Consider the following 16,669-nt stretch of genomic DNA (forward strand, 5'->3'; position numbering starts at 1 on the left):
AAGGTGCGTTGACGAACTGACGTGTGGACTCTTCTGTCAATTCTGTATTAAGTACACTGAAATAAGATGGGAGGCGAAATCATCTGACATGCAGAGACATAAAATGACATTATTAAAATCGTTCAGAAATGCTGAACTTGCAATACAGTGAATATATCGTGACAAACGGAAACTTTGCAGCCATTTGCTACTTTCACAATCCTTTTGGAAGTCTTGCGGCTGCAGAGTTTGAAAATAACAGGAGACAGAATCGGCAACATTGAAAACTCGAGAGGGATTTTCAGCCGTGCTTAGATAGTCCGACAGTGATGAAACTCGCTTGAAAAACGACAAAGCAAATAAAATTAAAATGCAGACTATTGAGAGACTACTTATGAGAATTCAATGGAGAGAAGAGCATTATTTTGTGCAATTTTCTACTTATTCTCTTTTTAAGATAAGGAGAAGGACACTTATTGTACATCTTGCCTCAGTTTTAACCTACATACAGTTTAGTTCACTAGAATATTGACAACCACACTTGCCAACAACATATTTCAAAAAAATCTCATATTTTCAACATAAATATCAAATGTTCGCTTTTTTATATCAAAATTTATTTTAGGAGAACATAAATTTTGTGGCATCGGTTGCAATTTTGCTGTTTAATTTCTCTAATTTACGTCTAAAACCACTCAAAATAATACGAGTATATCGGCATATCACAGAGAATAATTTATCTGAGAAGATAATAAAATTAATTTCTCTTTATTTAGAATAAATTCTTTTTCTTTGTGGATGTATGTATACATTTACTCTGGAATCGTCACCTATTCAAGGCTTTATCTTTTTACTTAAAATAATTCGAATGACGTGTCGGTAATGATTACGCATTGTATTGATCCCGTATTTGTACAACTGTGCAGCTCATCACAAACTTTTGCTTTGCAGGAAGACGGAGAACAAGCAGGACGAGTGCCTGGTGGCGCAGGAGAAGCTGCACCCGGTGTGTGCGCAGCGCGTCGACGGCCAGGCCATGCCCACCTGCCACTCTCTCGCCGAGCTGTGTCGCGAGCAGCGCAGCTGCAGGTACGGCTTCCCTCGTCACCAGTAGAGTTGTAAAACTACCGTAGACTAGCAACAGTAAGCGAGACTACGGTAGCCTTCCTAGTAGCTAACGTAGATAATGTCATTCCCGCGATACCTGTACGCCAGACGTGTTGCATGCCTATCAGGCGCTACTTCATAACGATCGACTCTTTCTAATCAGATTCCCCTGGAAATGGGAGGCGGCGAACCGTCTAGAAACTGAGTGAGGATACATAAGGGGCTGCATAACCTACGAAACTTGCTGACTACATAGTTATCCTCCTGTCTGCTACGTAAAAATAAAACGTATTTATAGTAAAATTGAAATTGTCGCTGTTTAATTCAAGTCGTTCTTCGAAAACGGTTGATTTGTAGCGTGAAGGAGACGGGCGTTGCAGTAAAAGTAAAGAAGCAATACACATTTACCATGCACTGCTAGAACACACTATTTCCTTAAAAAAACGCAAAAAAATGTATCAAGCATCGCTTCAATACTTCGACGAACTTAAACAAAATATGTGATTGTAATTTATAAACAACTTTCGCATTTACCAATAATAACAGGAAACGCTTGCCTCATGATGAAGAAAGTTCTGTTGAGTACAAAATAAAATATGTTACGTGGACATGTGTCCGGAAACGCTTACTTTCCATGTTAGAGTTCATCTTATTACTTCTCTTCAAATCACATTAATCATGGAATGGAAACACACAGCAACAGAACGTACCAGCGTGACGTCAAACACTTTGTTACAGGAAATGTTCAAAATGTCCTCCGTTAGCGAGGATACATTCATCCACCCTCCGTCGCATGTAATCCCTGATGCGCTGATGCAGCCCTGTAGAATGGCGTATTGTATCACAGCCGTCCACAATACGAGCACGAAGAGTCTCTACATTTGGTACCGGAGTTGCGTAGATAAGAGCTTTCAAATGCCCCCATAAATGAAAGTCGAGAGGGTTGAGGTCAGGAGAGCGTGGAAGCCATGGAATTGGTCCGCCTCTGCCTATCCATCGGTCACCGAATCTGTTGTTGAGAAGCGTACGAACACTTCGACTGAAATGTGCAGGAGCCCCATCGTGTATGAACCACATGTCGTGTCGTACTTGTAAAGGCACGTGTTCTAGCAGCACAGGTAGAGTATCCCGTATGAAATCATGACAACGTGCTCCACTGAGCGTAGGTGGAAGAACATGGGGCCCAATCAAGACATCACCAACAATGCCTGCCCAAACGTTCACAGAAAATCTGTGTTGATGACGTGATTGCACAATTGCGTGCGGATTCTCGTCAGCCCACACATGTTGATTGTGAAAATTTACAATTTGATCACGTTGGAATGAAGCCTCATCCGTAAAGAGAACATTTGCACTGAAATGAGGATTGACACATTGTTGGATGAACCATTCGCAGAAGTGTACCCGTGGAGGCCAATCAGCTGCTGATAGTGCCTGCACACGCTGACGTGGTACGGAAACAACTGGTTCTCCCGTAGCACTCTCCATACAGTGACGTGGTCAACGTTACCTTGTACAGCAGCAACTTCTCTGACGCTGACATTAGGGTTATCGTCAACTGCACGAAGAATTGCCTCGTCCATTGCAGGTGTCCTCGTCGTCCTAGGTCTACCCCAGTCGTGAGTCATAGGCTGGAATGTTCCGTGCTCCCTAAGAAGCCAATCACTTGCTTCGAACGTCTTCCTGTCGGGACACCTTCATTCTGGAAATCTGTCTCGATACAAACGTACCGCGCCACGGCTATTGCCCCGTGCTAATCGATACAGGAAATGGGCATCTGCCAACTCCGCATTTGTAAACATTGCACTGACTGCAAAACCACGTTCGTGATGAACACTAACCTGTTGATGTTACTTACTGATGTGCATGATGCTAGTACTGTAGAGCAATGAGTCGCATGTCAAAACAAGCACCGAAGTCAACATTACCTTCCTTCAATTGGGCCAACTGGCGGTGAATCGAGGAAGTACAGTACATACTGACGAAACTAAAATGAGCTCTAACACGGAAATTAAGCGTTTCCGGACACATGTCCACATAACATCTTTTCTTTATTTGTGTGTGAGGAATGTTTCCTGAAAGTTTGGCCGTACCTTTTCGTAACACCCTATATATACGAGGCCTGTTCAGAAAGTAAGCTCCGATTGATTGCCAAATTGAAACCACAGTGAACATCAGAAATGTTTTACTTGTCACAATTAGCTACACCTTTCAGCTACTTCTCTACGTAGTCGCCGTTCTGACTTAGACTTCTGTCATAGCGTTGTACCAACTTTTCAATAGCCTCATCATAGAAGGCAGCCGCCAGTGCTTTCCGCCAATTCTCCATGCTGGCCTACAACTCGTTGTCTGTGTCAAAATGTCTTCAAAGACAGCGGTTCATGTGACCAGAGATGAAACTCAGGGGGAGACAATTGCGGACTGTATTGTGGGTAATCTCACATTTCCATTTGAAAACGATGCAGGAGCATCTTCATTGCCTCTGCAGAATGCGGCTGAGAATTGTCTTGAAGAAGAAACAGCACGACAGTTATGTAATGTTAGCTGCATAGCTTCAGGCGAAATTTCTCACCAGGCCCTCGTACTTGGCGGCAGACACTATTTTCTAGACATCTTTACGCACTCACTGCGAGCTCAGAAATGAGAAGAGCGACGTGATGCTAACTGGGGTTATACTAGAGACACTACCCAACACATCTGTGCAAAGCTTTATCGGATTTTCATAGTCGTTTCCATTTCGCGACCGATCGGAGCTTACTTTCTGAACGCCCCTCGTATTTGTGCATGTAAACTTTGCTTGCATCAGAACTAATTGATCTAGTTACATAAAAGCGTAGAAGCTGCACGATCAAATAATTTTTATTACTTGTAAAATGCAATTTATATTCAGTAGGGATACAAAATACACAATGGACTACCAACGAGTGCTGAGCGGTTATAACTATGCGCAAAGCAAACAACCTAACAAGAGAATTCGTCGGCTCCCAGTTTCTCTCTTATACATTCATTTCTGTTTCTTTCCCTGCCAGTGCTAACAATAGTAGCGGTAATCCTATTATTTACTATGTCATTTATGTGCTGTACCAAAACTACTACTTTGGTAGAGCGCAACTCTAGTCATCAGGTGTCCTGTCAACGTATGACTCCTTGTGGTCAAGTTCCGCCATAAATCTCTTCTCATCCCATTTCGATCTGCTCACGTTATCTTCAGAATTATTCTGGAACACCACATTTCAAAAGTTTTCATTCTCGTCGTCCTGTTTATCGTTTAAATTTCGCTTCCAGATACTTATAGACTCCTGACAAATACATAAAAGGTTTCCTAAAATTTAAATTAACATTACATGTTAACGTATTTCTCTTTTTCAGAAACAACTCCTCGGTGTAGGTGTGCTTTCGAGTGTTCAGCCCAATGGTTGCTTCCCTCTTGCTGCACGATATTTCGACGACAGACTCAGTCGCATTCCTCAGGTGCTGAAATCTGTGTTGTGTGTGCTCGCAACCTGGGCTGTAAATTATTGCTGGTGTAGCGCCACTGTTTATACGCAAGTCCCACTCAGGACGCTCACGACGGTACGGCCAAAGACCCGCACTGTCATTCCGTGAAACGCACACCCATACAACATTTTCCATTTCTGGTGGATAGACGATAGGAAAAATCTTAATAAATTGATGCCTTGTTTAAATTTAAACCTTCGTCCTGGTATATTAGGTTTCCGGTATATTTACTTCGACAGACTCCGTAATTACAGCGTTTCAGGAACTTGGCGTTTCATGACTGTATTCGAGGCAATCCTCTGCGCCAGCTGGTTTCCCTTGTCTCAGTCAGCTGGACAGCCGATGGTCCTTGTACCGGATGGTTATAACTAAAGTGCAGTTACTCACGGGGGTCCAGTGTGAGCTGCAATTATCGTATGGCAGCGAAACTTTGGTAGATATGCTAATGCGTTAATGCGATACCGATTTACGGTGGAAAAAAGTTAGTTCCAATTTTGGCCACTAGGTGCAAATCTGACACTGTACAGCATCCCATTGTCGTCTCCGGTGCTCAGATTGAACAAAACTGTAAAAGAGGCTGTTAATAATAAAATCAACATTATGCCTTTGTCACTTGTTTGACCTTCAATGTCCACGTCCAGTTCGTAATCCACTGCATATGGAAACATTTCTGTACGTCTTTCTTGCATTCACAGTGCCAAATTTGCACTTGGTGGTCGAAATTCGGACTAATTGTTTTCTAACCTAAATCGATTCTACATTAACGTATTACAATATCTAGCAAATTTCGTTTCCATACAATAATTACAGCCCACATTAGACCTATGTGAGAAGCTGCACTTTAATAATAACCACCCGGTACCGCTCCTCGTCCGTTCGAATAGTCTGTTCCGCGTAAGATTGCAACAATCGCTTCAACGCGGTCCACACCAGTCTTTCTAAAACCTAGATCCTCTTTTATATTGAAAGGAATTTTATCTTTTTTGACTGGAGCGAAATCTGGGTGTCATTATTCAGTAGGAGCCCGTCGATTTTTCTGGGGTTTGGGCTTGTGTAAGTCAAATAAATTATTTTCGGCTTCACTTTTTCGTTCAGAGTTTCAGCCTCTTCCTCACTCGTTGTTGATTTTGACTGCAGCACCCATTCAATTTGTCGCTGGAGTACCTATTCCTTCGGAACACTATTGGTGGTGTTGTAATTCTTCAGCGAGGATCTCCTTTTGTGACAGACTGAATAACGTGGGACATAAACTATAACTCTGCCTTATAACATTAATCTGGTTTCTGCTTAAGTTGTACTCGTATATTACCTATCAATGAAAAATCTAAGAGTGTTCGTCCAGTCCGTTTGCAAGTGGAACGACCATGTAAAAATGCATGTTGGAAAGATAGATGACCGTCATGTGGCTTTCTGATGATCCACTCTTTCTCTGCCTCGTGATGGCTGGGTGTTGTGTGATGTCCTTAGGTTAGTTAAGTTTAAGTAGTTCTAAGTTCTAGGGGACTGATGACCATAGATGTTAAGTCCCATAGTGCTCAGAGCCATTTGAACCATTTTGATGATCCACCCGGATGTCGGTACTTCCAGGAGAAAAGGTGGCATTGTGTGAGACAGAAAACCTATCCAGTGGCTGACTGAACGTACCCTCGTGGTTTCAGTGATTAATTCCATTAGATTTCAGTTCTTCCTACTACCTTTTGCGTGCATCTCTGGCGTCGATGTTTCATTTTCACACAGATATACTATGACACTTCAAAGAGTGAGCTACACTATTATTGCGGCAGGCCAAGTGACTTTTATTGGATACAGCAAAGTAGCACAGCGACCTCACACTATTTTTGAACATAATTCACCTGATCTCTGTAAATAACGTTACCAATAGATCTACCAATCGATCAACTGTTGCACGACAGAAATCCGCTCCTAGGCCACCGAGCCATTCGAGAGTCGCCGGTTGGACGTCCTCATTGTTGGAGTTGTTGCGAATCAGTTCCTCTGTTGGGTTCACGTTGCCGTCCGTGGTCGATGTCTATGGCGTTCCTTCCCTGTCAACATCACCCACGTCTTGGTCAAACAGCTTGCCACCATTTTACTACGACTGCACGCGACATTCCATTTGGTCCAAAATCCGCCAGAATTTCACGGTGAATATGTGCAGTTTAGACATTTTACCTACAAGAATTGTTGTGTTCCCGGTGCTTCAACTTTGAAGAACGCTGCTAGTTGCCGTTTCACTTCATTCGCACACTGTGATACACCTGTTAGCCGTACTGCAACATAAATGTGTCTGCAGGGAACCTGGACCATGTATTCTCTTCAGACAATGCGCCACTTTGTTGCACAGTGGTCTTGGCTAGGGCCAACACACGTAACCTACTTTTTGAAGTCCCATCCTGTACGTGTAATTGGCTCTATGACTTTGGTAAATTATAATGTAATCGAGAAAATTTGATGCATTTACTTCATAAAAATTGTTGTAGTTGTTATGGAAGCTGGTAAAGGGTGTTGTAAATTATGTTTTCGTCTCCAGGTCACAGAGAGAAGACTGCACACGATACACAAGTCTCTGCGGTAACAATTCCGTTCTCCTTCCGTCTCTCTTTTTATCGGAGTCAGTCCTCCGTCTTCAGCATCACGACATTGACGGACCATTTACTGACGAGGAAACAGGTTCTTCCTTTACCCCTCCCCACTTAAAAGACCCTCCCCCCTCCCTCTCTCTGTCTCTGTCTCCGCACTCGCTCGTGAACCTGTAGTCTCTCTCTCTCTATCTCTCTGTGTGTGTGAGTGTGTGTGTGTGTGCATGTGTGTGTGTGTGTGCGTGTGTAGTAAAATGATGTATGTGTGAAACTTTTAACTAACTTTCCTTTCCTGATATTTTCTTCGAGTATCAGCTGAAACCTCATATGCAGACAAGAACGTCGTTTGAAAACGATTTGCGCTTTACTTACACTCATTCTTCGTTTTCGCACGTCTTGAACAAATTTCTTTCTTCAGCTTTAGATTTTTATCATGGTAACAATGCCTTTCCCGGTGTCCGTCCGACCACATCATTAGAAAGCAATCAAATTTACTTGCGGCTGTCCCTAAGAGCGCATTATTTAATTCTCATATGTCACGTTGAGTTCCTACCTTGTTTCTTCATCTTTACTCACAGAAACGATAAACATAAATTGAAAATGAGAGAAACAAGGAGATTTTTAACAGGATAGGCAGCGGAATGCAGGAGCATCCACGCAATCCCCCATACGCTGATTTAAAATGTCTTTTGTCCTCACGTCAATCGATAACAAATAACGGTGAAAAGATTGACATTTAGTTCTCCAATGAAAATGGGTACGGCTGACGAATAACACTGGGATTGCTGTATTTAAAAAACTCATTAGGGTTTGCTTTTGACAAGCGAGTGATTAAATGACAGGAACATACAGGGCTATGAAAATGAGATTACAAACGTTACAGACATTAAGCTCAGCTGAAGGTAATGAAGATGTCGACGTATTATCATTGAGTAAAATTATTTATGAAACTCATAGCGCCACTGGGTGGAGGGAGTGGAGTCCCTACATGTCGCTTCACCCCGTTCTTCAGGACGGCCTGTTTTTATATTTGGTCATTAGAGGAAGCCCTGTTTTCACAGAAATGCAGGACGCAGCCAGCGTACCATAAGTTACTGGCAGACGATATATGAAATTAATGAACAAGAAACATCGCTGTTAGTAAAGGACCGTCTCAATAAGCTTTTCCCAAATCTATGTTTCTTTAGAAACATGATCAGCGTTTTGTTTCAGGTTTTCATACAACCGGAGATCGAACTTAATCCATGCGAAAGTTTTGATAATCTCCACTATAATTTCTTGAGAAATTCAGTTTCCACTTTAGTCATTATTTACTTCCCATTCGCCAGATACATTTTGATTATCGTCAGGTAAAATGTAACCGCCTAATTCGCCTTTGGTAGTTCGAAAACTTATCAGCAATATCCTGCACGCCCAACGTTACCGTCTGATAACGTTCTTTAACTGCATTCACATAGCTGCACAAATTTCTCCATTTTGAGTCATTTCAGCTTCACTATAAAAACTTTTAACAACGCCGGGTATCGAGTAATTCCATTTTTAAAGGAATGACCATTATGTTCGATAACTATGGACAGCAAGCCAAAGGCGATGCGGTGATTCATTACTTATATCTGTGTAGCGAATACTAGACGCACCACATTCTCTTCTGAAGCGGTATGTCCCATGATACTAAAAGGAGGCAGAAGACTCAAATAGTGAGCACTGAGACGGAAACTTACAAAAAGCTTTTATTTGTATGCGGAGAAATTACTCTTGGAGGACTACTAAAGTACTAGCCGCCAATGTTTCATAATGCTCAGAAATTTTCAGATATTGTGTGACGTCCTACCACAATTGTCTTCCGAGCAACTGGAATAATATGTTTGATTTATACACTACATTAGTGAGGAAGGTCCTGAAGGAAATAACATTACGCTGTCTTCTTTAGGCACAAATACTGTGTGTGGGTGATTATAATGTGTGCAATGTGATCTGGCGATGCAACCGTATTGTTCGCTCGCAGCTGTTCTCGGTAACGTTCGTAAGCAGCCTTTCTCGCCACCCACTCAACAACGTCCAGCGGAAAGCGTATGTGGGTAACTAGGAAATAACAACTGATTACCTGCGACCTGCTGTCCACTTGCTGGTCTCTTAGGTACTGCGCTAAAAATAACTATCTTTTCAGAAATATGAAAATAATTTAAAATCTGCGTTTGGTCAACTAAAAATTTTCTAGTGATTTAAACAGTTCCGACATACATGTGTACTAATTCAAATCGTTACACTTGCATACATGTCCTTTACCATGTTTAACTAACAGCACCTTACACCTCCTAGAAGTGAAAGGCTATGAAAGTTTCTTAGTACAACACGACCAACCGAAAACTCTCGGTAAGGAAGTTCAAGTTTACTCGCTGTGAAGTGAATATTTGATCCTGATAAAGTTTTCCTTGCCATGCAGTATGTCATGAAGAAGACACGTAATGAAACACATAAAGAACGCCAGCTAATTAAAATTTCTCCAACGTTCCGTAATGGTGTTACACAAAAAATATCAATGACTAAGTTCTTTGGGACACCATAAACAGTTAGTTCTGCGATAATACTGAGTCATGTTACTCCAGAAATGTTTTCATCCCGTTCGCGTTACGACATATTACTGCCATCGTTCGGATTTCACTCACAGCGTGACTTCTGTCGTTGTACAGCGGAAACTGAGACAAATGTCTGCAATCCTACAAACGTGTCTGAGCACAGTTGGAATATGCAACAGCTCTCCGAAGTTCAGCATGAAATGTCTCTTTACTTAATTGCGTATAGCTTTCCCAACTGGGATTTTGCTTCAGCGACGTATTTTAATTAAAATTAACTGTACCCTAAAATACTTTGGTACAGTTTAAAATTTGGTACACATTTATTAACTCTGTAATTGAAGTAGGTGCTGAAATTTAAAACTGTATTCCAAATGTAAAGGTTAATAACGTTTTTGTATTTTATACTTGAAAAATCACGTTGTCCTCAACAATTGCGAAAATAATACTGTGTTCCTAAATTTCCTTTAGGACGACCTTCTCATGTCAAAACACACATACTTTTGAGAATTCCAGGTTTGTAGTTACTGTCGGCAGTGGCTCAAAAATTCACGAAAAAAGCGAAATATTGCAAAAAATATTTCATGAAACTTAATAAAAAATGATATTATTTACTTTAACCTAGAATGTCCTGCCTCGAATGTCATAAAAATATCAGTCATTCTGAAGTTTTGTCACTGTCCAGTTTTTACCAGCAGGCGACGCGCCACACCTGCGCGGGCTACTGCAGAGAGTTCAGTGACGACCTGTTCTTAATAAACTCGATGCGAACTAGCACCTCCGTCACATATAGGAGGCCACTTGCTACCCCACAGTATGTTACGTGTATAGTGTACTGATATAGCAAAAAGGAAGTAAAGCTTCTCATAACCCAGATGTCCGTTTGAACACTGCAGTGCAGTGCATGGCCCTATATGACGTCGTGTGTCCTTCCTTGCCTTCTGAACCAGCTCACCCGTTCATTTATAGCAAAACCTTGAGTTTAACGTGAACTTGTAAACACTGTGCAACTTCACATTCTACACATAAATACAGTAAATCATTCATTAGAATATGGGGTTGCACGCAATCACAGTCACTCGTAACTGCATTTGGTATTGAACTAAACCTAATACCAGAAAGGTTTGCAAAACGTACTATCTGTGACAAAATGATTGCTCAAATACTTCGCAGTTCGATCCCTTTGAACTTTCAGTTCTCGGTCCCGACTTGTACAATATGCGACGAGGATTGCGGTGCTTCAAAAGTCGGAGTTTACACATAAAAATCGGAATTTCGCGCGTTCGTCTTTCTCCCACTTTCGTATTCACTTTACATTCCACGGTCAAGTTTAACTCATTATTACGCAAAATTATCACATCTCTTAAGAACTCTTTACACCGTAGAACGCACTTCTCTTAGTCCACAAAATAGGTGCGAACGTATTGTCCTCCGATTGGATGATACACACCATAGCCAACCCGATGTGCGCTATCCCGCTTCTTTTATATTTAACCAATCATAACCTAACAGCTTTTATGAATTATTTATTAAATGGACAGATTTAGGAAAGCCACGAAAATCAAAATATATCGCTCTTTAAATAATAGAATTATCGTAAAATGTTTCTTGTTCACCCAGTCCCATAAACTGGCCAGCTGCACTTTGCAATTTTCCCCTGAGGGTACGATTCACTCTGTGTACAGACACAGTTCTCACGCTAACGTATACTCAGTTAATAGATATAACAGTGCTCATTTATTATAGTATTTTCCGTTCATACCTTCACTCAGACTAATAATTAAACTTGTTAAATCAGAAATAGCTAATAGAAGGCGTAATATTCACGGAAGATAGAGCTTTCTTTTCAAAATCTACGGTTTTAATTACTTATGACTCAAGTCCGTAAGTTGCTGACACCTTTCGGCCACAGTACAGACGCGATGCAAGGCGCTACGCCTAAATGCGTCATTGAGCTAATGAAGCGAAAGGTTTCAGAGAGTCATACACAGAATTCACCTAGATATCTCTATCCATATCTTTTAAGGTACCACGTATGAAGAAAGCCGCTTGGGATATTAACGGTTAGCTTTGTCAGAATCAACGCTAGTTGCCACTTGTGAATTTTGATCCGAAGTTTGGTTTAACGCAGCTGTCCGTGGAAGTCTATCCTCTGCAAGTCTCTTCTTCATCTCTGTAACCTGCATCCACTTGAGCCATCTTACTTTAGTCAAGCTTTGGCATTCCTGTACGTACAATCCACCCCCGACCCTCCTGTCAGACATATACCTACTAACGCTTAAATTGATATTCCGTGTTAACATATTTCGTTGTTACGCAAAAGCATTTCCTATCAATATCCTTTTACTTGTGCGTCAACTGCACTCTGCTTACCCATATTCTAAAGACGAATCACATGGCGGACAGAGTATAACCTGCATCAGTCCCTTTCAATTACTGTCTCGCTTTCACGACCATCAACACCTACACTCTCTCCAGTTACACTGATGTAACCACTTACCAAAAGACTGAATAACCACCTTTTGCAACGTGGATCGCTGCGAGACGTGTAGGAAGAGTGTCAGCGATATTCTGGAAGGTATGGACATGGATATGAAGCCATAGTGACTCCAGTGTGTGTCCAGCTGTGCTATGTTTCTCGGTTGAGGATCCAGGGCGTAAACAGCCCGATCTAGATGATTCCACAGGCTCTCGATTGGGTTTAAATCTGGGGGATTTAGTGGCCAGAGGAGTACGATAAACTCATCATGGCACTCTTAGAACCACACACGTACACTGCGAGCTGTGTAACACATTGCATTGTCCTGCTGGTAGATGCCATCATGGCGAGAGAAAACAAATTGCTTGTAGGACTGTACATGGTCGCCAAGGATAGACGTATTCTTGTGTTGATCCATTTTGCCACAATGGCGAGATCACCCAGGGAACTCCACGAAAACATTCCCCAGACCATAACTTCCCCCCTCCAACCTGAACCCTATTGCTTTCAGACGTTTCACGCCGTACACACCAACGGCCATCCGTCCGATGGATCATAAAACGTGATTTATCTAAAAAGACCACGTGTGGCCACCCAGTGGACGTCCAGTTGAGGTGCACATTCCAGCCTTCGTCTCTAATGAAGAGCAGTCAGCACGGGTGCACGACCTAGGGGCCTGATGCAAAGGAGGCCCATTCGCAGCAACGGTCGCTGGGCAGACACTGTTGGTAGACTCTTGGTTCATCTGGGCTGTCGTTTGTTCAATAATTGCACGTATATTCGCCCGCACGCATCTGCACAGCCGTTGTTCATCCCGTCACCCATGGCCCGTGTGCACCACACTTAGCTCGGCGCCGGTTTTGGACAGTGCCAGTTTGCCATGCACGGTAGACTGTAACCACGGCGGCACTCGAACAGTTTACGGACTTAGCGGTTTCGGAAATGCTTCCACCCTTTGGCTGAAAGCCAATGATCGTGCCCTTTTATCGGCAAAATCTCTCCGTTCCCGAAATATGACAACGACTGCACTATTTTCCGCGCAACAGATACGCTTTATATACTCTTTCCTGCCTGTGCTGGGAGCTGCCGTCTGTGAGTGGTTATTGCAAGTTGACGTCAAACATTGACGGTGGTCACATTAATGTGATTGGACCGCGCAATTACTTTCTGGTTCCTGTATGTGCTGCAGGTACCCTTCCCTCTCCGTATTTTGTCCCTAGTAACTTCAAAATTCCAAAGGTCCTGTTTCCTCTCAATATTTTCAAAAGCTTTTTCTAAACCTACAAACGCCGTTAATGTAGGCGTGTGGTTTGTGTTTCTTGCATCCATCTTCTAGGGTCATAGGTTCAGCACTGGCTGGTGTCTTCCTACATTTCTTCGAGACGCAACTTGATTTTCACCGAGTTCATCTTCCAGTCCTTTCAGTACAGTTAACTCTTAATATTTTACTGTTTCTTAGAAACGCAAATTAATCTACATAAGAAACATCAAAGATAAATTAGAGTACGCGGATGCTCGAACGTCGGAATGTGTTTATATCGCCGAGCTAAAGCCAAACCCTTACTGCTGAGAACGTATTCTGCTTGGGGCGTACGGAGAGTGCGCGGCGGAGTTGGGGAGCGGGACAGTTGGTGCGGTTCCGGCGCAGAGCAGCTCGCTCCGGATATTAGCTAATCGCGGCGGTGTCATTACGATAACCTGCTACAAGTGCGCGCTTCCTCCCGCAGGCAGCCGGCCCGTGTCAAGTAGCTCTAACCCTGAGCCCGCGCCGAGGCCTGTATTACATTCCTCACCGTACTTACACAACTTCGAATAATAGTGCCTAATTTTTTCTAAAAAGTAAAGATTATACCAAAAATAGATGTAAATTTCGCCAAACGTTGCCTGGCAACTTGTTTTAAACTCTCAGAAGTGTTAAAATGCACACATCACAAAACGCAAAAGCGTAGCACCTACGACTACAGTATCAGTGAGCCACACTTAGAATATGTCACTCTCTACAAAGACCAGCGTGTAATCATCTGTGGGGCTATCAAATGGAATGATCGCTTAGGGTCGACAGTAGGTGAAGCGAGTGGCAGGCTTCAGTTCATTGATAGGATACCGGAAAGGTGCAATCCATGTACAAAGGCGACTGCCTGCAAAACACTCGTGCGAACCATTCTCGAATTTTGCCCAAGCTACGGAACAGGACTAACATGGACATTCCGAAAAACCTGAGCTGGCAGGCGTGTACAGATAGACGATTAGTGCCTCGCCAAAGTCCACTTACGATGTTTCAAAAACCTTGGCGAGGCACTAATCGTCCATCTATACTAGGCGAGGAATTTAGAAAGATACTACGGTTCTAGCGTATCGCGGCCGCAGGGACCTCTGAGACAAGATTAGAGTAATTAAAAGGCGCACAGACGCATTTAAGCAGCTCCCCAGATGCGAATAAAATGAGGAGAAGCGCTAATACACGTTGATTCCATGACGATCTTACAAACTTTCAGGGACGATGCAGAAGGGTGAATTTATCAGTGTGAGCTAGGGGACCCTGGTCCGGAAAGGACCGAGTCGAAAGCTTCAAGCGAAAACCGTTCTGACATCTCTGACAGTCGAATACATGTATCGGCGCTGCTGTTGCTAACATTGTAGGGTAGACAGCATATATAGGTGATAGCATGCACCAAAACAAGAAAAAAAGTATCGTAAGCTTGGGCTTTAAAACGTATAACTTAAGATCTATGAGCACTTGTTCATCTTCGCTACTGTGTAACACATCTACTCTGTTCGAGTAATTTACGGCAGTGCAGCCGGGTGACGTCGTCGACAACCGCCGACATTTCAACAGGAGCACACACTGCCATTTTCGAGGCATAACTGTTGTGTTTTACTGAACTAGAGCCGATAGCTCTTAAAGTATGCATTTTACAGCCCATATGTATTGGACCGTTTCCCTTGTTTTGGTCGATACTGTCACCTCTGGAGGTTGCCTACCCTACAATCTTACCAACAACAGTACCGGTATATGTACTCCAGTGTCAAAGATATAAGAACGATTTCCGAACGACTTTCTCTTTTAATTCCCGATCCGGGAATTTCCGGAACAGGGTCGCTCACCTCAAGTTGATACGTTTACTCTTCTCCATCAGCCCTGAAAGTTTGTTACATCATTACGGACTCGCCCTGTATGTAGTGCAGTTAGATGTAACCTCTGCATGCACTCCACAGTGATTTCCACATCTGAAAAAATGGTTCAAATGGCTCCGAGCACTATGTGACTTAACATCTGAGGTCATCAGTCCCCTAGAACTTAGAACTACATAAACCTAAGGACATCACACACATCCATACCCGAGGCAGGATTCGAACTTGCGACAGTAGCAGCAGCGCGGTTCCGGACTCAAGCCCCTAGAACCGCTCGGCCACCGCGGCCAGCTGTACATCTGAATTTAAATTTACTGTTGTCCGTTTCTGGAGCCAAGATACCAAATATTAATGATATGCAGAGAGAGCTGTCTGTGTACTCGTCTACATTGGTTTTCATAAAATAAAATCACAAAGAGAGTGATGACTCCTACACTTGTCCCTTAAATGCGATCCTCCGTATAATGTCGTATCCACTTGACGCTAAAAGACGCAATATCGTAATGAAGAAGAATGTTTCATTCAGTTTAGAGAGGTCAGAAACAGGCAAGGCGTTGAAACGTCCAACCTGTGTGCCATTCCGGGACAAGGCTCCAGCCGACTGAGCTGCCCGTTTCACTTCCGACGTCACATATCCCCTGCTTAATCTGCCAGCACATTTCCCCGCTGCAGAATGAACGTTTCATTCTAGTCTGTGACTAAGCCATCTCCTCAATATCATGTCTTCAAAGACCGCCAGTCCAACAACGTATATCTAGATACCCCAGCACACATACTACCGTCTCCCCAACTTCTACTGTATGAATAAATATTAAACGCCGTAGCCTGGATAATCCAGTTTCTCGAATTTTTCCCCCTCTTCCGATAATTTTCTTCGTACTGCAAAGCCGTATCTGTACATTCATTGTGATTTCCAGCCATTACATCTTGAATAGATCTTGACAGCATGTTCAGGCCTGTAATGGATAAAGCTCTGTCTTCGGCACCCCGTCATTAGCTGTGAATCGGACACATCATTGTCAAGAATTCTGTTTTTAAAGGTAGTGCCATCGATGTCGATACGGAAGGCAGTTGTTTTTATGAAACCTAAGAACATAAATACGCGGACCCTGATAAAATTTGTGATTTATGATTTCATACCACCTTAAATACCCATTTATAATCATTGACTTCTAATCTTAAAATTGTCAGGTAAGTGCACAGTGCATTCGCACCTATCATCTCCCCTTTACCTTTTATCCCCACTTTGAACAGGTAGAGCTGGTTTGCCCGCTTGGTACCGTTCTACTAGTCGAAGTGGGAGCCAACGTCTTGCTGCATCA

General features: G+C 42.8%; 1 protein-coding gene across 1 annotated transcript in view; it reads left to right on the top strand.

Moving 5' to 3' along the window:
- Positions 1 to 16,669, top strand: part of LOC126249498 (uncharacterized) — a 983,368-nt gene that overhangs the window by 748,668 nt on the left and 218,031 nt on the right. The window contains exon 7 of the mRNA XM_049951150.1: positions 931 to 1,068. Within this exon, the coding sequence (XP_049807107.1) occupies positions 931 to 1,068 (138 nt within the window). The remainder of the gene's footprint in view (positions 1 to 930; positions 1,069 to 16,669) is intronic.

Source organism: Schistocerca nitens, chromosome 3, assembly GCF_023898315.1.
Source record: "Schistocerca nitens isolate TAMUIC-IGC-003100 chromosome 3, iqSchNite1.1, whole genome shotgun sequence".
NCBI classification, from domain to species: domain Eukaryota; kingdom Metazoa; phylum Arthropoda; class Insecta; order Orthoptera; family Acrididae; genus Schistocerca; species Schistocerca nitens.